The 21,664-nt window shown below is 45.1% G+C and overlaps 2 protein-coding genes and 1 long non-coding RNA gene across 21 annotated transcripts in view; 1 reads left to right on the plus strand and 2 right to left on the minus strand.

Annotated features, from left to right (window-relative positions):
• SEC31A (SEC31 homolog A, COPII component) overlaps positions 1 to 7,188 on the minus strand; it is a 71,461-nt gene extending 64,273 nt beyond the window's left edge. For 6 of the 17 annotated variants that reach the window (XM_090036937.1, XM_090036934.1, XM_090036939.1 and 3 more), the window contains exons 1-3: positions 7,067 to 7,175; positions 2,206 to 2,288; positions 1,080 to 1,203 (exon numbers count right to left, since the gene is read on the minus strand). In XM_090036937.1, coding sequence (XP_089893063.1) covers positions 1,080 to 1,203; positions 2,206 to 2,284 — 203 coding nt within the window. In that variant the 5' untranslated portion in view covers positions 2,285 to 2,288; positions 7,067 to 7,175. Of the gene's footprint in view, positions 1 to 1,079; positions 1,204 to 2,205; positions 2,289 to 7,066 lie in introns of all 17 variants that reach the window. The other 11 variants (XM_090036945.1, XM_090036943.1, XM_090036941.1 and 8 more) reach the window with 5 other exon arrangements.
• An 806-nt stretch (positions 7,189 to 7,994) lies between these two features.
• Positions 7,995 to 10,643, minus strand: LOC149870845 (uncharacterized). Its single transcript, XR_016440499.1, has 3 exons — positions 10,342 to 10,643; positions 8,981 to 9,021; positions 7,995 to 8,463 (listed from the first exon to the last, which is right to left on the minus strand). It is a non-coding gene; the product is annotated as an uncharacterized LOC149870845 (long non-coding RNA).
• Positions 10,644 to 10,923: 280 nt separating this feature from the next.
• Positions 10,924 to 21,390, plus strand: THAP9 (THAP domain containing 9). 3 transcript variants are annotated; one of them, XM_090036951.1, is made up of 6 exons: positions 10,959 to 11,064; positions 11,846 to 12,047; positions 13,152 to 13,347; positions 14,372 to 14,675; positions 16,224 to 16,374; positions 16,859 to 21,390. In XM_090036951.1, the coding sequence occupies exons 2-6, from the start codon at positions 11,938 to 11,940 to the stop codon at positions 18,819 to 18,821; spliced, it is 2,724 nt and encodes a 907-aa protein (XP_089893077.1). In that variant the 5' UTR covers positions 10,959 to 11,064; positions 11,846 to 11,937; the 3' UTR covers positions 18,822 to 21,390. The 3 variants fall into 3 exon arrangements, with proteins under 3 accessions (XP_089893076.1, XP_089893077.1, XP_089893078.1); XM_090036950.1 differs by lacking the exon at positions 11,846 to 12,047 and having other exon boundaries at positions 10,924 to 11,064; XM_090036952.1 differs by lacking the exons at positions 10,959 to 11,064; positions 11,846 to 12,047 and adding an exon at positions 11,074 to 11,216.
• The last annotated feature ends 274 nt before the right edge of the window (positions 21,391 to 21,664 follow it).

Raw genomic sequence — 21,664 nt, forward strand, 5'->3', positions numbered from 1 at the left:
TTCAAGTTTTAAAATGCACCATGGAAAATAAAACAGAATATATTTCCACTTATGGCATAAACTGACATTAGATGTCTACTTTATCCATCCAATGATTTGGATTTTTAAATCTCAAAACCTCACTGAGCTATAGTATTCTATAACTCTACAATAAACATTTTTCATAAAATGATGCATTCACGCTGCTATCATAGCATACTCACTGACTGAACAACTCTCAAACTAAGTATTCCAAACACCTTCAATGACAAAGTTACTGGTCAGCTGCAGGACTAAGGTTTGTGCTGACATTGTATCCGGCATGAAAGATACATGGATCTGATCCAATGCCAATGGAAAGTTTTCAGCTCCCTTTCTGTTGCCAAGAAGAGCCCTTCATTGCTTTCACTGACATTGTTAATTTGCAATGATCAAAAGCCACTACACAATAGTGGTGTGCCATCCCAAAAAATATTAATAGGCTGGGTTTTAGTGTTCATGATGTCCATTTTTGCTATGTATACACATGAATTTAAGTCACAGGGGTCTAAATGAAGCAAAATCACCAGAAACATTCAGTGTCCAGGTTTAAGTACTGATCTATATTTTGAATCTAATGAAAACCATTGAGCACATTGTGCAAGTTCTACAGTATTACAACACCTAAACACAATGGGACGAAGCAACATGCAAAAGCTGTAACTGTACTGTCCTACTGTTAAAAGAAATAATATATTTAATATTTTCCCTCTGCTCTCTCCAAATTCCCCAAAACTTTCATGGGATTACAGCTGTCCCTCAGTTGTACATTAACCAACATCAACCCAAGATACTAATGGACAAAAGGGAAGTGAAATGAACTCTTTAAAGTCCCAGGCTGCAATCCTATCCACAAGGGCCATTCTTCCTTCCTTTAAACTGCAACAGCACTCATGCAGCTACAATCTGTACAGCAAAGCTCTGTTGTCTCCTGAGTAAATGAAGTCAAGAAGAGTTAAACCTCTGCACCTTGTCCACTCCCTCCAGATGATGAACTGTAGTTCCCATAAAGCATACATTTGTACCAAGCAGAACATAAATGTAAAAGCTCCAGTTCACACCTGTGAGAGGAGGAGAATGTAGCACAGGACTTCATATCCAGTGAAGGGTCAGACAAGTCCAGCTCAAATATTTCTAGGGAGGCACTGGTACTGAAAGTTGCATCCAACTGCTGAGCAGATGTACCTACAGAGAAACACATTATTGTAAATGATATGCATTAAAGGCACACTATTGTATAAGAATGGAATTGCACATCATTAAAGGCATTAACAAACACAATGCGAATGATTCCAGATTCTAAGGTACCTACAACATGAAATGTGGGCAGGGTTTTTGGTGGGGGTTTTTTCTTTTTTTTTTTTAAAAGAGTTGAAAAGTAGTCCTAGTTTTTTCACTTTTCCCCAAATTTCCCTTGTTGGTTTTAGAATCTTTAAAAGAGACGGAGACAGCACAACAGGGAAAGAAAAGTTTTTCTTTTCCCTGTGGTTGTTTTTGTGGGCTTTTCACACAAGAGATGTAATGGAAAAGCTGGCTGATGTTGAATAGTTTAGGCCAGGGGTTGGCAAGCTATGGCCTGTGGGCCAGATTCAGCCCATAAGGCCTTTTGATCTAGTCTGCAGACATGGGGCTTTGGCAGCTTTTGGCAGCTGGGGGTTTCAGCACCAGTAACTTTCCTCTGCCGCTGCAGGGAGAAACAGTGATGATCGGCATTTTTCCTGTGCTGTTGCAGAGAAAAGCAGCAGTGGCAGCTCGGTCCTAGTACCAACCTACCTGCCTACCTCTGACCCACACTGGGCAGCCTAAAGAAGTGGCAGACAGCTGGTTTGGGCTACCAAAACTACTGACTAGCTGCTAGCATTGGTAAAAACAAAGAACTATAATCTCATCAGTTGAGAAAGAGGAGCTTTGAAATACAGTAATCAAGGTTGTATTATAGATAGGGGAAAATGCATTTTTACAATGTGTAAAAGCATAGGCAGGTGAGTGTATGATTTATAGGGAAAGCTGCTGTCACGACTTGGAAAGTTACCTTCAGTAGACACTGTACTGCATGCTCAGTTATTGTGTCAAACTTCAGAACATTCATTTTCTATTCTAAGGTTCAGCTATAGCCACTGTATCATAATATAGGCTGTCCATAATTACAAAGCCCCTCTCATACCATAGAGGTCTTCAAGGACTTACCCGTGGCCAGGTAAATGGGATGATGCTGGGCAGGACTCCACGCTTGAATAGCAGTGCGATCAATCTCCTTGAGCTTCATCCTGCTAAAAGAAGGTAATTTTTTAATACTACAGGGACACTAGACAAAATGGTACCAAGATAACAGTGAGGAAGTATACTGCACATGGAGTGCTAGGTATGGCAGGCTTTTGTTGAGAGGAGGATAACACTGAAAATTTAGCTCAGTTCAAAAGAAATGAATACTTGCTAAAGAGATTGAAGGTATCCCAGCTAACTTGGGAATTACGGCATCACACTTACAGATTGGGAGATGACTTTCTAAGCAACACAGCAGCAGAGGGGGAACTCGGAGTCATAGTTGACTCCAAAATAAACATGAGTCAACAATGTGGCAAAGTGATCAATAAAGCTAATCACACTTTATCATGCATTAACAAGTGCATCACAAATAGGTCTAAGGAGGTGATACTTTCTCTCTGCGTGGCATTGATAAGGCCGCAGCTAAAGTACTGCATCCAGTTTGAAGCGCCACACTTTAAAAGGGATGTAAACAACCTTGAGAAGGTCCAGAGGAGGGCTACTCGGTTGGTTAGGAACCTGCAGGTAAGGTCCTATGAGAAGAGATTGAGGGACCTGGATCTCTTTGGCCTCCATAAGAGAAGGCTGAGAGGTGACCTACTGGCTGTCTACAAGTTTGTCAGGGAGAGGACAGCAAGGAATAGGAGATGCTCTGTTTGCCAGGGCACCCCTTGGAATAACTAGGAACAATAACTAGAGGCAGGTTCTGTTAGACCAACCTGGTGGCCTTCTATAACCAGGTCACCAAATCCTTAGACGCAGGGGTAGCAGTGGACATAGGCCTTCCTAAAGTCCAGAAAGACTTCAACACTTTCTCACCCTGTTCTCATTAGAAGACTGGGGGACTGTGGTGTCGACACCTACACAGTCAAATGGGTCGCCAACTGGCTGGAGGGCCGCACCCAGACAGTGGTAGTGGACGGGTCATTTTCAACCTGGAGGGATATGGGCAGTGGGGTCCCTCAGGGCTTGGTCCTCAGGTCTGCACTGTTCAACTTCTTCTTCAGTGACTTGGATGAGGGGGTAAGAAGCACCCTGTTCAAATTTGCTGATGACACTAACATGTGGGGTGATGTGGGCATGCTGGAAGGAAGGAATGGGCTACAATCGGACCTAGACAGGTTGCAGGAGTGGGCAGATGAGAACAGGATGGGATTCAACACTGACAAGTGCAAGGTGATGCACCTGGGCAGGAAGAACCAGCACCATACCTACAGGCTGGGGAACTCCCTTCTCATCAGTGCAGAAGCAGAAAAGGATCTTGGAGTCATCATTGTTGTCAAGATGAACATGGGCCAGCAGTGTGGGGATGCAGTCAGGAAGGCCAACTGCACCTTGTCATGCATCCACAGATGCATCTTAAGCAGGTCCATGGAGGTGATCCTCCCCCTCTGTGCAGCACTGGTCAGGCCGCAGCTGGAGTACTGAAGCCATTTCTGGGTGCCGCAAGAGAAATGTGGACAACGTGGAGAGAGTCCAGAGGAGGGCCACTCACATGATCAGGAAGCAGCAGGGCAGGCCCTATGAGGAGGGGCTCAAGGACCTGAATCTGTTCAGCCTCCACAAGAGAAGGCTGAGGCCGGATCTAGTGGCCTGTTACAAGTTAGTCAGAGGGGACCAGCAGGCATTGGGGGAGTTCCTGTTCCTCCAAGCACTACCAGGAGTGACTAGAAATAATGGTCACAAGCTGGCAGAGGGTAAATTCAGATTAGACATCAGGAGGCGCTACTTCACGGTCAGGGTGGCTAGGATCTGAAACCAACTTCCAAGTGAAGTGGTGCTGGCTCCTACCCTGGGGGTCTTTAAGACAAGGCTAGACAATCACCTTGCTGGGATCACTTCACCCCAGTACTCTTTCCTGCCACAGCAGAGGGTCGGACTTGATGATCTGCTCAGGTCCCTTCTGACCCTACTAACTATGAAATGGCCACAAACTGAGAGGGGGCAGAATTAGACTAGACATTAGGAAGAACTTCTTTATGGTAAGGGTTACCAGAAACTGGAATAAGCTTCCAAGTGAAGTGGTGCTCTCCCCTACTTTGGAGGTCTTTAAGAAGGCACTGGAAAAACACCTGGCTGGGGTCATCTGATCCCAGCACTCTTTCCTGCCCAGGGCAGAGGTCAGACTAGACTGATTGATCAAATACACAATTTCAATACCTTAAGCTTAGATAATGGATCTGATTCTATTTTTACTTGAGTCTTGAAAATTCTCTGTCCGTTCCAACAACATAGACCCAGATTATAATACTAGAAACACTAAGTGAAGTATGTACTGTATACTCTACTTACATGCATACAGGATAAGTAGGAATACAGCATGATATACATACAGCATAATTTGGTTATTTGTATACCAGTTGAGTGCATAAGTTATGCAAGTGTGGTCCATCTTTTCAAGCCCTGCTGTCTTCTTTGTGATGCAACTCCAATTAACAGAAATGTGGAAGGGAAGCAGCTGTAACAGGACTGCTATTAGAAGCCTTGAAAAAAAGTGACAGGAGCTAGCCACTTCTGCAGGTGTCAATAACTCAGCACTGACAGTGCAGGGTACCTGCTGGGCTCAGTTTACATCTAGCCTGAATAAGTGAATACTCTGGGCTAAGCACAAAATCTTTTTTTCAGTCCCAAAGCTATGCATTTAAACAGAACATACTGTACATAATAATCTGCCTTGGGTGTTTTCAGATGATTTCAAGACAAAAGGTCTTTCCAGCTGTGTTCCTGGTAACTCCTTATGTCATTCATATGAACTGTGTATTCTTTAAAGGGAATATTTTTATCAAGTTAGTATGTAACATCTCAAAAGGAATTTAACAAATTGCATTTATCTACATAAGTAAACTGGAAGGCCAACAGTAATCGTCTCCCCTGTGGATACTTCCTTGCAGATCTCCATTCTACCCTTAGCTATGAAACAGTGTCAAAAGGTTTACAGTTTATGTCACATCAACCCAGAGGTACCTTACGAGTTTCTACCATCCTTATCCCTGTGCAGCACAAGGTAACGCCACACAGCGGTACCCAAACTAGCACTGTAGGCCCTGGCTCTGGAATGAGAAGTAATACAGCCATATTAGCACTAAGGATAATCATCCTGGCTGAGAAGCAGGGCACAGCAAGGCACTAATATGGCTACACTGCTTCTAGTTCTGCATCAAGGGTGTACAGAGCTAAGTCAAGTATCTCTACAAAGAGCTGCCTTGGGCTGTTAGAGATACTGGTACATGTGCTGGAGCAGTGTTTCTCAACCAACATGTCCCACTGGTGGGACATGAAGGTCATGTACATGGGACTTTTAATGTCTTTAAAAGTTTCCATTAATGATCAATATAATACTAAAGTGCATGTAAACATAAGAATACACTTCTTGGAAAAGTGGGGTTTTGTTTTTATCATAGTGGGACCAGGATTTTTGACAAAATGGCTGGTGGGATGCAAGGGGCAAAAAGTTGAAAACTGCTGTGCTAGAGTATCTCCTGTTCAGCATGACTCCCTTGTAGTACTGAGTGAAAACCTGCGACGTAAGCTGCAGAAGCACTTTCCAAACTTCAGGAGACACAGTCCAGTTGGCAGGTTGGCCCTGAACCAAGTGTGCTCCAACTTACTGGAGCAGAGAAGACTATGGATGGATTCAAAAGGACTGAAGTCCAAGGCTGCAGTCACTCTATGAAATACTAAAGGAAAAAGGTGATTATACTTGGTATCAAGCACATAAGGCCCTAAAGTGCATCTGGAAGATGGACTACTCACACTGCTCCATCTAGGGGGGCATAAGATAAGAATCCTAAAACACACAGAATTTTTCTATATGTTGTATCCCTTCATAACAACAAGCACGTATAAATCCTCCTCTTATTTTTACCTGGCCTGTAACTATAGTGGCAGATGGCTGCCCACTCTCTATTAGGGGGTACTGCATCCCTTAACAGAGAGATCATGACAGCCATGCAGACCCCCAAGTGGTGCTTTTAATGACTGATGAACCAATTGGCCTTCCTGAAGAAAATGCAACAAAACACCTCAGTTCCCTCCTACAGCCTGCTCTCTCTTGCAAACTTCTGTAGACAAATCTATGGCTCGAGGACTGGACTCTTCACAGTTGCCTTAATACTCATCCAAGGAGCTGTGGGAGAGTTCACCCTCAAAACTGTGGGCTTGCCGAGAACAGGAACAAAAGGTTAAATCATACCAGCCCTTTAGTACCCCAGAGCAGGCTGGAAGCCAGCCTACAGAGTGGATGCATTCTGGTGCCTGTTCCAGAGCCCAGTCCCGAAATAACTTTTTCCCCAGTCGCATCCTGAAATTGCCACCCAGGGCAATGAAAATCTGGCCCGACGAACCTCCTGATTGCCATGTTGGCGCTGGGCCCTGTGCTGTCGACAGAGCTCGGCACAGGCATTGGAGGGGTGGACAGAGCCTGGTCCCCAGCGACTCAGCGCTTCTCAGGGCACATGCACCAGCGATGCTTCCTGCTTTCAGGGCCAAAGCAGCGCAAAGCCAACGGTGGGGGAGCTCCCAGTGGTACTGCTTACTGCAAAAGCGGGGGGGGGGGGGGGGGGGGGGGGAAGAGACACCCTCCTTCCTCAGCACTGCCACCCCTTCTGCAGCCGCGACCCCCAAGCCCTGCCCCAGCCCGCTCCCATGCGATGCGCAGCGCTACAGGAGGCTGAGAGACACCAAGGGGGGGCGGGGGGTGCCTGTGCCTGCTGCCCAGGCTGGTGGCTGGGAGGCGGGGCAAAGCCAGGCCAGGCCGGGGCGCAGCAGCACCCCCACTCCTCACCTGGCCCGAGCGAGGCGCCGGCTCCTGCTGTGACTGCGGCCCGGCCCAGCGGAGCTTCAACGTGGCAGCCCCGGCCCCGCCCGCCGCTTTCCGGGTCGCAGCGCCCGCGCCGGCGCCTTGCAGCGGCCCCGCCCCCGCGCCGCCAGGCCAGGAGGGGCGCCCTCCGCGCCGCAGCTCCAGCTCTGAGGAGCCCTGGCGGGGGCACTCGCTCCCTGCCCCCAGCTTGAACTGCGACTGGAAGCTCAGCCCCCAGGCCCAGAATGAAATCTAGGCAGCGTGTAGCTTAACCGAGAAGAGGATGTTTTGTTAAATAAACATAAAAGTGTTATTTTGCAAGACTTTGGCCAGTTGTGAGGTTCTAGGACTGCCCTGCAGCTGAGGCCCTCAGCCTAGTGCTCCACCCCCCACCCACACAAGTTGAGGCATTGAACTCCTCCTGTGCCTGAAACCTTGCACAGAACACTTTCTGCCCAGCTGTTTAGTAAGTCTCATCAAAAGGTATCACATCTACCCCAAAAGAAGCTTGTCTGCCCCAGGGGGTAGACTGGGACTGGAGTGGCTCCTGCAACAAGCACCACACTAGTGGCTATAGATTTAAAAAAAAAAAAAAAAAACAAAACACCAAGGTGGCAGGCATTTCTACCAAGGAGAGTCCCCAATCCCCTCAAAATGGTGGTACATTGCAAGGGTTTCTCTCAGAGTCAAGGGACAACTGAGGCTCCTGGAACAACGTGTATATTTTATTTTTTTTAATCTAAAAGTTATTTTGCAAGAGCATATGCAGTTATAAGAAACAATCCCCTCTGCCACTGACTCTTTCACCCAGAGTGCCCATTAGTTTCCCCATGAGGTGTCAGCTTGGTACTGCTATCTCACCCACAAAAAGCACCACAAAAACTGATCAAAGATGAAACCATGGCACCATGTATTTCAACTGACAGCAGGTTTTATTTATCAATAGATGGAAATGTTATTTTCCAACAGCATATCCAGTTATAATAGACTGCAATACAACTCCCCCCCAAGTGCCCCCAGTTTTCCCCATGACAGGAATGCTGAGGTTGAATGCATTTCAACCAACCCGCTCGCTGTCCCAACAACCACCATGTAAGAGACCAAAGATGAAACCAAGGCAACATCTATTTGAGCCACAGAAAGCATATTCTGTTCAATTAAAAAAGCAATTTAAAACAAAACAGCAGATACAGTTATGTACAAGGCATCATCCAAGATTCATGGAGGCTGCTGCAACATTTTTTGAATATCTTGCTTGCGCCCTTTAAGAGCAATTTTTAAGAGCTCCTCAAAGAGCTTTCAGAGTTTTCATGATCTCTCACTATTTGAAGATGACATTGTGATCCATTTGAACTTAGCGCTTCACAGCTCCCTGCTGGTACCTAGAAAACCAAAGCCACCTTGATTAAGTCATGCTCAGTAGAGGTCCAATCCAAGTTTACTGAAGATCAAAATCTATATTCCATTGCCTTAGCTCACCAAAACAAGAGCCAAGTTCTTCTTAAATAAAACACATTTATAGAGTAGCCAGTTGGAACAGAAGAATTTTTAAACCCATCTCAGGAAAAAAAAGTAATGAAATGTCTGTACACCCATTTCAGAAGGCATGCCACTTGTGGTCAGATAGTTTCAGATGAAATGGCTTATTGCCTTGCACAGATCTAACGACTTCATGTGTCAAATCCTCCCTCAAGTTATATCAAACCGATGGAGAAGTCAAGCAAGAGGGATAGCAGTTCATACCCCAACAGGTGTTGAAATAAGTGAAGTTAAAAATAAAAAAAATCTGATTTTGTTGAACCCATGCAAGTCACTAGATGAAAATCCCTCACTGTTCCAAGTCATATCTAGGCAGAGACTTGGAAGTTTACAAGATTTAACAAGCAATATAGAACTTACCCCACCATCCACAGTAAGAACAGGAGCAAGCCTCAACTGAGCTAACACACAAAAACAAACAAACAAAACAAAACAAAAAAAACCATTTTAGTTCCTGGAAGGAAACAACTTTTATTTAGGCCTAAGTCAATTCCAGTGAAGAGCTGAGATATAGCCTACCAAGGTTTTACTCTGTAATATTACCCATGTCCTCATCCAGTCAAGTGCTAATCACAGTGTTTCATGATGTGAACAGCAGTAGTAGGTTTTAATCATTGGACAGTAGGGAAAAAAAGAAAAAAAAAACAAAAACACACACAACACCAACCCACAACAGCATGTTAAAGTACAACACCGGTGTTTGAAAGTCATCTTTTACACCAGCTCAACAAGCAAGAATAGCCAGTTGGTCAAGTCAAACAATTCTTCTTGAAGCCACACACATGCACTCCCACCCTCTCCCATTTCCAATTGTGAAAATTCTTGCATCAGTTACGGCAAAAAAAAAGTAGGGAGGAATGAAGGAACAGTCAAACTTATTTACAAGAGTGGAAACAAACATTCAAGAATCTGGCTCTGAGTGCTGGCTCCAGAACTTGTCCAATACAAAACCAGTATCAATGTCTTCAGTTACATTCCTGAAGGAGCAAAGAATTAGGTAGGAGATAAATCAGGGCCAACTGTAACTAGTACAGCTGCTTTAGAAAGCCCTTCAATAGGCAAGTTTTAAAGAGATGCAGTCCTCACTTGCAGAAGTCAAATCCTCCGGGGGGGGGGGGGGGGAGCAACAAGACCCCGGGCAAAAAACAGCCTATTTACAGCAAGTAGCTTAGATGCACATGCCATTTAAACCACACAGTTCAGTTGGAGAACTGAAGGGTAAAAAGATATTACCCAAAGCTTGTATGTGGAGTACATACTGCTCTGGTTCAATTAGGATACTGCACTAGGCCTTAACAGACAATATTTTGAACATCCTGGACAAAAGCTTCTCTCTCACCTTGTATTCAGCCATTTCCTGAAGTGGAGCCATAATGCTCATTTAAGAGCGTGCTCAGAGCTAAGGCAGCCAGGAAGGACTCAGGCTTCAGACAAGGATACACATTCAGGACAAAAACAGAAAGGATTTCTGCCATAGCAGCTATTATTCACAGGCAAGCATGCAGCCTTAAGGTCAGAGAGTATATTGGGTAGTGAGATATTAGGAGTAAGTCACAGCACTTGCACACATACACTAACAAGCAAGAACATGCTGCAAGCAGCACAAGAGCCACCATAAGGACCAAGCAACTTTACACAGCTCCCAACCCACCCCTTTCCCCAGGTGCCAGCACGGCAGGTTGCACGGGGTACCCCACAGCAAGTTACCACAGTACTCCCACCTGCACCAGCCCGGGCTATGCTGCCAGATCCCTTTCCGGGTATCTCTCAGCAGGGGCTTCTCCCCAGCCCACGAGAACGACATCTCCACAGGGGCTGCAGCCCGAGGCCGGCGCCAGGCCCTAGGCTTGGCCAGAAGCCCTCCCCTGCAGGAGGGCAGGCGGGCAACAGGCTCCGGCGCACCCTGGGGGAGGGAACTATGTCAAAGGAAAGCAGTACGACAGCGAGGAGACCCCCTCCCGCCCCAAAGCAGCAGAAGCTGTAGACGCCCAACCCGCCCACACCCCAGCAGAGAAATCGGACCGCTGCGCCCCCCAATATATAGCCGGACAGAGCCCCGGTCCCATTGGCTTCGCGCGTTCCTGCTACTCATTGGCTGACCCCTCCGCTTCCGCCGCAGTTGATTGGGTTCAAGGCCCCTCCTTCATTTCCCCCTCCCACCCCACTTCCTTCTTCCGCTCCGCCACGTGAAGGCGGGGTGGAATCCGCAGCCAATGAAAAGTTCCCTTTCATAGCAAGACGTAAAGGAAGAGAGAGCCAATGAAAAGCGGCATAGGAGCGGCATTAGCCAATCAGATGATTGGCTCCTATGAGCGAAGGTGGTGCTTCTGCGGGGGTCAGCGTGTAGCGCTGCGCCCGTGTGCAATGACCCGCAGCTGCTCCGCTCTGGGCTGCAGTGCGCGGGACAACGGGCGGAGCCGGGAGCGGGGCATCTCCTTCCACCAGTGAGTGCGGTGCGACGCGGTCCTGTCCCGTCAGCGGGTCGCGTGACTCCGAGAGCTCGAGATTTGCGGGGGACCAGGAAGCGCCGGGGAGCCCGCGCTGAGCCCCGCTGCATGGAACGGGCGCCTACTGCCTTGACATGGCCTCTGCACAGGTCCTATAGATGTACATATATGTGCACACGCAGCTGTATGTGTGTATGTATGCATACAGATATGTCCATATTTGTGTGTACATATGCGTGTGCCTGCATACGTGTATATATAGATGTACACATATATATGTATACAAATCTATGTGTGTAAGATCATACAGAACTGGGCTAGACATTGGTGACATGTAGGGGTACACACAGGTGCACCCCCAGAGAAAAGCAGTGCTGGTGGCACCTGTAGGCAGTAGCTACTCACCACCGCTGCCTCCTCCCCCTGCCACCAGCACTGCTGGTGGTGTCTGCGTGTGGTTGCTGATCGTTGTTGGCTACTGCTGATGCTGCTGGCAACCTCTGTAGATAGTTGCCAAATGTTGGTTGGCATTTATCCCTTCCCCCACTCCCACTCCTGCTGTTGACACCCCCGTGGCCATCTGTGGGAGTTCCCTGCTTGCTGCTACCTGTGGGCAGTTGCTGTACACAGCCAGCCTCCAGGGACACACATTCATGGGGCCAGATGCACCTAAGTCAGACTATCTGGCCCTCTGTCCCAATGGCAGAGAGCAGATGCTGAAAGAGAGTGTGACTTGAACATAACCGGTGGTTTCCCACTGTTCTTCTCTCACTTGCAGACTCCAGCATTTACATTCTAGGAAATTCTGATTCAGAGGCTGTGCCCCTGTTTCCTGTACTCAATAGCTACTGATGCCCCTTCCCTCCAAGAATGTGTCTCTTCCATGTTTTGAATCTGGCTAAACAGGCAGCTTCCACAACATCTGGTGCCTGGGAGTTCCATGCTTGGCTGACACACTGCATGAAAATGAACTTCCTTTGGTTAGTTTTAGACTTAATAATGTGCTAGTTTTATTTTGAGAAATTTCAAAGCTCAAGAGGCAAGGCTTGTTGTGGGTGAGCTCTCTTATTAGACCAGCTGCAGGGGGAAGACGTAGGCAAGCTTTCCAATGCAAGACCTTCTTTAGGTCCTTGAATGTGTTGCTTGAAAAGCTTGCATAAGTAGTCACATATTCACTGGCAAAGATTGCAAATCATTGGAGATTAAAGTCAGTCCATACTGAAGTTAGCACCATAACCCTCACCCAAAAGGGAGCAATTCTGCAAAACTGTGAAGGCACTTAGGGCATTTATAGATGGGGAGGGGCAGCGTTTTAATTAAGACAGCTCCAAGAGCTGGGCTGATTGAAAGTGCCTGGAGCATCTCATGTCTCAGCATCCCTGCTCTGAAAAAATGGTGGCAGGGCACTTTAAATTAAAGCTCGCTCCGATGAGCTTTAGTTCAAAGCACTCTGTTGCTGTTTTTCAGTGTGAGGATGCTGGAGCATGGTAATTACCATATTCTAGCAGATTCAATCGAGTCTGCTCCCTGCATGTGTATAGGAGCCCTTAGGTACTAACCTGCTTGAATCTGCATTTTCCTGTGCTTTAACTGGCCTCAGTAAGTGTTGAGCTGAATTTCTAATACCATCCTTACTTTATCTCAACCGTGCTGTTGGCCCAGTAGAAGATATTACCCAGAAAATAATGGATTTTGCGGACAGGGAGGAAAGGACTCTTCAGTCAAAAAAGACTACACAATATTTCAGCAGATTTTGTCTTTATCTTTCTCCAACAAAATTACTTTTTGTTAGAGACCAATCCAGTGCCATTTCAGTATGCCAAACCTCAGTTCTTCAGAGTGAAAGTGATATTAGGAATACTCTGACCTGTTCCCTAGTTAAGGGACTTTAGGACAGTCAAGTTGTAACTTGCTAAAACCCAAATGTTGGTATATGAAGGACTCTTTCCGTTTCACACACCTTTGTACATTTAGAAGGCTATCTTGGACTCAATGGAATCACATGGGTTTTACACCAATGTAGGGGCAGAATTTGGCTCTGATGGAGGTACAGTTATAAGACAGCTCTGCTACTTTTGTTGCAGGTTTCCCATTGATGCCATACAGCGTAATAAATGGATCCATGCTGTTAATCGAGCAGACCCTAAAAGCAAAAAGGTTTGGATTCCAGGGCCTGGAGCCATCTTGTGTTCCAAACATTTTGCAGAAACAGACTTTGAATCATATGGCATGAGAAGAAAATTACGGAAAGGAGCTGTGCCTTCTCTTTTTCAATACAAGGTAGCTGAAAAGAATTGTTAAGAAAATTGCCATGCTTGAAAAGGCATAGAAACTTGAAAAATAAAAGATAAAATGACAACAAATGTTTTGCAACTCGGGTAAAGCCACAGCAGCACAAATTTAAATCTCTGTAGGTGGTTTCCTGTCAGACACTTTTGAAAAATAAACCAAAATTAGGAAAATATGGAGGGGGAGGTTGCATTTCTTTCCAAAAATGAATGCCCAAATTTGTTTGCTATGTAGAATTTTAAAAAAGCACCTCACAACAGTGTTGGGAGGTGTGAAGTCCTCAGTGTGAAGACCTTATTTGCCAAAAGTGTTGTATGATGCACTGTTTTATCCAATTGTTATAATATGAGCTGATGAATAATAGCTCTCTTTCTCCAATTCATGTCAGATGTATTTCTGTTAATTAGTTATTGACTGACTATAACCAGCTTACAAACTGACACTATTTTATCACTAAATTTAAATGTTAACTGCTATTTTCATGAAACTGTAAGGCTACCAAAGCTGGTCTTTTAAATGTATCCGATTGCATCTTTCTGCTCATCTGTCACACCTATTTTTATATAATAGACTTTATTTTACCTTTATTTTTCCTAAATACATCTTCCCCCCGCCCAAATTTCAGATAATGTCTCCAAGCTTCTTATTTCTCCTCACATTTGAACAGTTTTCCACTGCCTACCATAGCTTTGCTTTTCATTTGGCAAGGCTCTTTTTATAACAATGACAGTGAGACCATTTCTCTGTCTTTCCGTGTAGTTTAGATTCTAGAGACCTGACAGCATCTTTTGTCCTATGTTGTGTTTTCTTCAAAATAATAATACTCTTCTTATGGCAGAATACCTTGTACACTATCCCGTGTTCCCCATACATTGGAGAGAGATCCAGTTAATCAAAGATTAGTTACAAGACCAAAAACTTGGGCTGCATTGTTAGTTAACTGTAACCATGTGCCTGTTTGGATTATCTTACCTCTGTAGTAGCCTCCAGATCCTTTTTTTCTTTTTTCCTTCAGGAATCTCCAAGTACACGCCCTAGAAACAGAACATCTAAGAAAGCATTAAAGCAGCCGCTGTTAACCCATGTCCCTGATAAGGAGGCCATTACCGAAGACCACAACTACAGTTTAAAGGGTGTGACAGCTGCTGAGCAACAGACAGAGATGAAAGAAATATTACAGTCACCCACAAGAAAATGCCTTGCAACACAAAGGTGCCTCCCACACCAAAAAGGAAATGTAATCAATGTCATCAGTGAGCTGGCAGAGAAGCAGCTGCTCTCTGAAGAAGCTGCAAATTTGCTGAAAGCCCAATTTTCAGGTACTGTGAAGGGTTTTCTTATAGGCTTTTCAGGAAAGGGACTGCATTAGAGTACTTTTTACCCAGTGTATAACCGAGTCAGAACTGGACTGACCCCATTGGGGCACCTTGGTTCTGCTAATCTGTGAACAACTGCCATAAGCAGAGGCTTTGGAGAAAATCTCTCCTTTTTTTGTAGATCTCTTAAATCAGTTGCTCAGGTAACTTGCTGTCAGCCTGATCCTGCAGGGTGCTGACCTCCTTTGACTCCTGTTGCAGTTATGGTGAATTGATGGACTCACCTGGACCACGAGTCCCAGAAACCATTTAGACATTGGGAGTCTGTTCCGCTCTGATCACCAAACGATTGGTCTTTCCTTGTCTTCTGCATTTGCCTGGGTTAGGTTCAGGCCTTCCTCAGCCTTGTAGGATTCAAGTCCTCTTCCTATGACCCAAGGGCTTTCCTGGGCCCACCTATATAGTCCTTTGAGCTTCAGGTTCTCTCTCACTGTCTGCCCTCCTGGTCTCTGGGCCTGCCTACCCAGTCCTGTGGACTGTAGGCCCTGGTCCCTAGTTTGCAGTCTGACCCCATCTCCACTCCCCACACAGTAGCAGAGACTCCCCAGGCACTCCCTGTGGCTTCAAAACCCCCTCAGAACTGCTTTTGGTCCTCCAGCCTTACACAGTAGTAAAGAGTAAACTTATGACTTCACTTCAGTGCAAAGCATTGCTGAGCTTCCTTTGGCCTCTGTGGTCTGGAGCGCCTCCTCCCTGGCTGGTCAAAGCCAGACTGAGACCTCAGCAAGGATGCCTTATAAAACCTATAACCATGCTCCCCTTCACCCCGGCTCATCTGACTAATCACTTCCCCATCAGGCCTGCCAACCATGGCCCAGGGTCCCACAGTTTCTGTGTTTCAGGTTCTGATTGCTCTTTCTGCACCTGGGGTGAGCAGCTGTTTTTGAATCATATGGCATGAGAAGGGCCCATTACAATCTTTCAGATCACCTGCTATGGCATTATGCTGTTAGCCTGATCATGCAAGGTACTGAGATCCTTTGACTCCTGTTGTGGTCACAGTGAATTGAGGGGCTCACTTGGACCACAAACCCCAATTAGTTCTATAAGCACTTTGCATCTGTAGATCCCAAAGGCAGGAGCATCTCAACAGCTCTCTCCAGCAACTTGAGAGGCTGGACCAACCATGCGCTCCATACTGTGCATATACAGAGAGACAGGCAACATGCCAAGGAGTGCAAAGTCTGAAAAGGAAACAAGTCAAGACAGTAGTCATTGGCCACCCACAGAAGAGGACAGCCCAACAAGGATATCACAGGTGCAATTTCTTGGGTTGTGTCCTCCTTGCAGGGAGAGAGAATGCATTAGCAAACCTGAATGTTGCTTTTTCACAACAAATGTACTCAAATAAATGGTGCCACTAGGATTTAGAGCTGTGTCTTGTCAATCACAGCTCATTCTTATCCCACATCTCATGCCAGTGCAGTTGTGCTTTTCTTCCAATCTACTCTTCATGCCTCTTACCAAGGTGCTTTTTATTTCTAAAAACAGATTTGCCATGGGGATTGCCTAGCTGGAGACAGATGGCAAAATACTCCGCAGAAATGCGGCAGTTCGCCTGCACACTCCACATCTACAGCAGTAAAGCCTACGATTATCTAAGAAAGACTTTTCCCTTGCCTCATCCTTCCAGTTTAACAATGTGAGTCTTCATTCTCGCTACCATACTAGGTTTCTAGGTTTCCATAAAGTAAGAAAGAGCTAGACTGCAAATGCATGAAACAGGGCTTGTTTAGAGGGGGAAGTTAAGTGCAGTAATAGTGCATGAATTTATAGCATGCTAGATACTCTGTGCTAACTCAGTGCAGGGACACATAGTACACTTGCAAAGTGGAGTAAGCTGCCTTGCAGTTAGTGTGTAGACAAGCCCTGAAAATAGCAAAGAGAGTATTGTGAAGAAAGGACTGGCCAGGGTTTCAGGCAGGAACAGCAAAGTATGAAAACTGGTCTTCAGGACAGTAGTTGAACATCTCATTCTTTTGGGTTTCAGTGCCTTATATGCGGTTTCTGAGTATTAATTTGCATTGAATATCTGTTCTGTTTAACACTTTACCAAGTCATAAAACCTGTTGTCTCTATCTCCTTTAAAGTATCATTCCTAATTATTTCCTCCTTTTCTCTTCCAGTTGGTTGTCTAGTGATGATGCTAATCCAGGCTTCAGCAATAGCATCTTTTCTCGCCTGCAGGAAAAAGTGGAGAAGGGTGAACAGGCCTATCAATACTGTTCCCTGCTAGTAGATGGTTTGGCTCTCAGGAAACAGTTGGATTGGGACCCCAGGATTCAACATTTGACTGGGTTTATGGATCTGGGAGTAGGAGTACTAGATGCTGATGAAGCACCGCAGGCCTCTGAAGCTATAGTCTTAATGGCAGTAGGGGTTCTTGGTCGCTGGACAGCTCCTTTGGGTTATTTCTTTGTAAATGGAGCCACTGGCCATATGCTAGCTCAGCTGCTGCATCAGGCTATCAACAAGCTGAGCAATATCGGTATTGTGGTTCTCTCTGTGACTTCTGCTGCCAGTGCTCATGGCATGGAAACAGCAAAGGCACTGGGTGTGCGCATGGATGTTGACAATATGCGGTGCACTTTTCAGCACCCTCACAGCTCCACTCATCAGATCGCTTACTTCTTTGACACTTGCCACCTGCTGCAGCTAATAAGGAATGCATTTCAGTGCTTTCACAGGATAGAGCACACCTGTGAAACAGCCCACTGGCAGCATATAGTGGACCTAGCAGCTCTGCAGGAGAAGAGATTATTACGCACCAGCAGCAGCTGCTTGTTGGGCTCACTCACAAACAGGGAGAGCTGTTACTTGAAGGTGAACTATGCTGCACAGCTGTTCAGTGATGGTGTTGCGAGCGCACTGCAGTGGCTCCAGCTGTCTGGCCTGTCTTCATTTCAGAATTGTAAAGGTACCATCAGACTCGTGCACTTGGTGAGCAGTCTCTCTGACATTTTTCATGTCAGGAGCCCTTATGGGAAAGGATTGAAAGGGCCTTTGTCACCCAAAAATTATGCCAAGATCAACTGCCTCTTAACTGAGGCCAAGAGCATCTTTGTCACATTAACTGATGCTACAGGGAGATGTGTTCTGAAAAGCAAACGGAAATTAGGATTTCTGGGCTTCCTGCTTAATGCTGAAAGCTTAAAATGGCTTTATGTCAACTACATATTGCCAGAGAGCACAGCATTCTGCTGCCTCCTAACTCATGCATTCAGCCTAGACCACCTGGAACAGTTCCTTGGGACTCTCAAGCAAGCATGTGCAGGTAGCAATCCTACATGCACCATGTTCCAGGCTGCTTATCGTCAGCTGCTGACCAGGGATAGTTTGAGGCGAGGATCCCAGGAGAATAACTTAGTAGGTGATACAAGCACTTTAGATGCTTCTCTTCTTCGCAGGAAAAACTTAACACTTCACAAGACACTTTCTCAACTGAATCTGGGTAGGACGGAGAGTACATCAATGGATTACATGTACTCTGCTGGCCTTGTTTCCTTGTATTCCCCACTGAGCAATGTGTTGCTAGATCTGTCGCTGTATGAAGAAAGCATCACTGGCACTGCTGGCTTTGTTGCTGAGAAGTTAGCAGCTCTTAAAAAATGCGAAGCTTGCTTTGCTTCTCTTTTTGAGTTGGATCATGAAATCCTAAACTGCGGTTCTCTGTTATGCATAAAAAAGATAGGTGGCTTGAGTTTGCCTTCAGAGAGTATGCGTCAGATTGTCAGTACTGCTGAGCAAGTCCTGAGGACGCATGTGAGAATGGAAGAATCTAGCTTAAACCCAAAACAAAGGGATTTGTATCTAGAACAGAAAATTTTACATGAGCTTTCAGGACACACTCCCTTCTTCCCCAGCTTAACTGATCATCTATGGGATGGGGAATTGCATGTTGTCAATCACTACACAGTCCTGTTAAGGGAAATAGTACAATGTTATTTACATATCAAAGCTGAACTTGCAAAAACATGGGGTTTGGAATACTGTTCTGGAAGGCATGGATTGAAGAGATTGCCTAAGAGAGTTTCATGTTCATCCTCATTAAAGACTTATAAATCTATTCAAATCTTACCTGTGCCATAATGACTCATTCATTTGTTACATGTTAACAGATCTCCCCTTGAGTAATGTTTAGATAAGGTGCTCTGTACAGTTCAGCTATCAGAGAACTGAGATGGTGCTTTCCATTCAATATCTCAGTAGAATTGTCTCTGGATGGTTAATAAAGGGAGTCCAACAGGGACAGGCAATCTTGCGTTAGAAATGGAAAGCAGTTTGATTTTTATCCTACATTCCCACTTAAAAGTACTACAAAGCTACTGCAAAATATAGAAAATGGCAGGCCTTGATTTTGTTGGCAATTGGAAATGCACATTGAGCTGCAGTTAGTTGCTACCACTCCCCTCCACTGCCAGCTTCTTGGGCCCAGGGGGATGACATCGTCCTGTGGTCAGAGGGGGTTGAATACCCCTGATATAAATCACTCTATGCTTGCCTCAGGCAGTGGTCAGTGAACAAGTTCCCTTTAGTTGCTTTAATAACACATATGAGAAAAGATCTTGATTTTAGGTACCTCAATAGGAATAAGAAAACTTTGTGGTGAGCAGTAAAACTAAATGGGAGAGGACTGGGGGCAAAGAAGCTGTCATGGAGCTAGACATGAGTAGAGTGAGAGCTTTTACATGTTTATCTGTAAATCTATATCATCCTATACAGAAAGTGGGAAGTCACTTGGTTAATAGTTACAGGTGTGTTTGACCCTGCCATGCAGAGCTTGCAGTATGAAGACAGGCACAGTAGAATACCTAGTGGAAAGTAATACTTGAGAAATCTTTGCTTTGTAGTTCCCCCTAGCCCTAAAAAGTGCATTGAAGGCAGTGCAGATGGTTTGACAGCCAGGGTCATGATTTGCAGATTTTATGAAAGATGCGAAGGAAAGGGTGAGCTGGAAGATTGGTCTGCACAGAAGGGGAGCAGAAGATTAAATGGAGGGAATGTTGGACAAAGAAGGGACGAGATAAGATCATAGTTGCACTAACAGCTGAATCTGCAAGATGCTGAAAGGCAATTGAGTACCTAAGGTGGAGTAGCTCATTTGGAAGAAGCTATGCACAGTAACCGGGACTTGAGAAAGCAGTGTATAGGCTATCATATGCATGCAATGCCATGTATAGCAGCCTCCTGCCTTCAATTGGTTTACCTGTGTACTAAAGTAACCTTGGACAGTAAATGTTATCAAATACATAAAATAATAAAAAGCACCTTACTTTTTTTTCTTTTGGTTTCTTTTGTTTTATATTCCCTCAACCACCCCCCCTTCTCCCTAGGACCTTATTTTAGTATTCACCTTTCTGGTTCTGTTACTTCCTTCCGTTAACATGTTTCATGTTCTTTTACTCTAGGGATGACCAACCTGTAGCACGCATACCGTAAGTGGAACAGATGTTACCCAGATTACAGGTACCCTTGTGGGTAGATTACAGAAACAGGTCTACAGCCCAACCTTTTATTTGCTTCCACTTTAAAACATGAAAACAAACATTTATCTGAAATCTATCTTGCTACCTGCAACAGCACAATATAGATCTCACCTATATCAGCTGGGGAGACTGGAGGGGTGGGAGAAGGGTGGCACAGATTGGCAGCTGGTCTCAACTTTGCTGAGTTCTGCAAGTTTCCTAGTCTATGCCCAATATTTATAGTTGGCCAATTCTAACAAATGATCTCGGATTGGTTTTAATTTAAGTTTCTTTGCTTCACTGAAACTTTTGGAACAGGACTGAACCTCTAGATCTCTTGTGGACTTAGAAGGTGTCAGGATTTATATCTTTGAGAAAGAAAGAAGGAGGGTTTCTTATCTCCTTTCCTTCCCCATTGTGGAGTGTTGCTCGATGCTGGCCTGTTTTTATTTGTTTTTTTACCTTAGTTTATGTCTTCTCTGACAAGGCTGTTTTGTTTTTGCAGATTAGCTAAACATCATTATGTTAAAAATATATCTATTATAGCAAAGTAACATCTGATACATTTAGTTGCATCATTCTGTACTTCTGTTTTAAGATAAAGCTATGATATACTGTATTTGGATTACTTAATGTGTGGCCCTCCCTTGTAGCCTTTCAGGATTTGTGCCTCGTTTAATTGTGTTTGTTTGATGGCTTCCTTTCATTGCTAAGTTAGTTGTCACATCTCCAAAGGGTCATGCTATGGTCACTCAGAAACAGGCTTTGGGCCTTCTGTTTAGCAACACTGCAGCTTGGCAGCACAGGGCATACACCAGATCTGAGAGGAGGAGACAGAGCAGCAGATCAGGTAGGGAGCAGAAAGAACAGCAGGTCAGGCAGGGGAAAGCGATCAGAATGGCACTTTGGGATGGTGTAGGGCTAATTTGTGGCACTCCTGTCAAAGGTTGGCCCCCACTGCTTTATTCCATGCTGTTAACAGTTAACAACTCTTACATTTTACTCAGTAGTTCCTTTTTTTGTATAGCTCCTCCTCTCTCTTCATCATTTAATTTCCTCTTTGTGGGGAATTATTATAACTTAATGCATCCAATCCTGAGAGGTGCTGCATGCTTTCTAGTTCAGTTGACTTGAGTGCACCTCACCTGGTAGGAGCAAACCCAGTAATGGTATCATGAAAGAAACATCCCAACAGGAACTGGTTTTAAGAACAGAAAACCCAAGAGCTCTGTATGCCTTTTAAGATAAGAGTGTATGTACAATGATAAATAAAAAGCAAAGATTTGGACTGGGAACCTCAGATTGTTTACACACTTTAACTCTCCTGGTATACTTGTCAAGTAGATGGGGAGGAGATATATTGGCTGTTTCACATGCCCCTGAAACAGTCACCTTTCAGGGAAGCACATAGTAATGTTACAGAATGGCATAAGACAGGACACAGCAAATCCCATACCCACTTTAAAG

This window comes from Crocodylus siamensis, chromosome 2 (genome assembly GCF_052110815.1).
Source record: "Crocodylus siamensis isolate JL-2025a chromosome 2, ASM5211081v1, whole genome shotgun sequence".
Lineage (NCBI taxonomy): Eukaryota > Metazoa > Chordata > Crocodylia > Crocodylidae > Crocodylus > Crocodylus siamensis.

Excerpts from the sequence above, each read along its gene's own strand:
- THAP9 (XM_090036951.1), top strand. The coding sequence starts at position 11,938 with ATGTGTCTCTTCCATGTTTTGAATCTGGCTAAACAGGCAGCTTCCACA. Across the intron at positions 13,348-14,371 it reads CTTCTCTTTTTCAATACAAG|GAATCTCCAAGTACACGCCC; the intron begins GTAGCTGAAAAG and ends TTTTTCCTTCAG. Across the intron at positions 14,676-16,223 it reads GCTGAAAGCCCAATTTTCAG|ATTTGCCATGGGGATTGCCT; the intron begins GTACTGTGAAGG and ends TTCTAAAAACAG.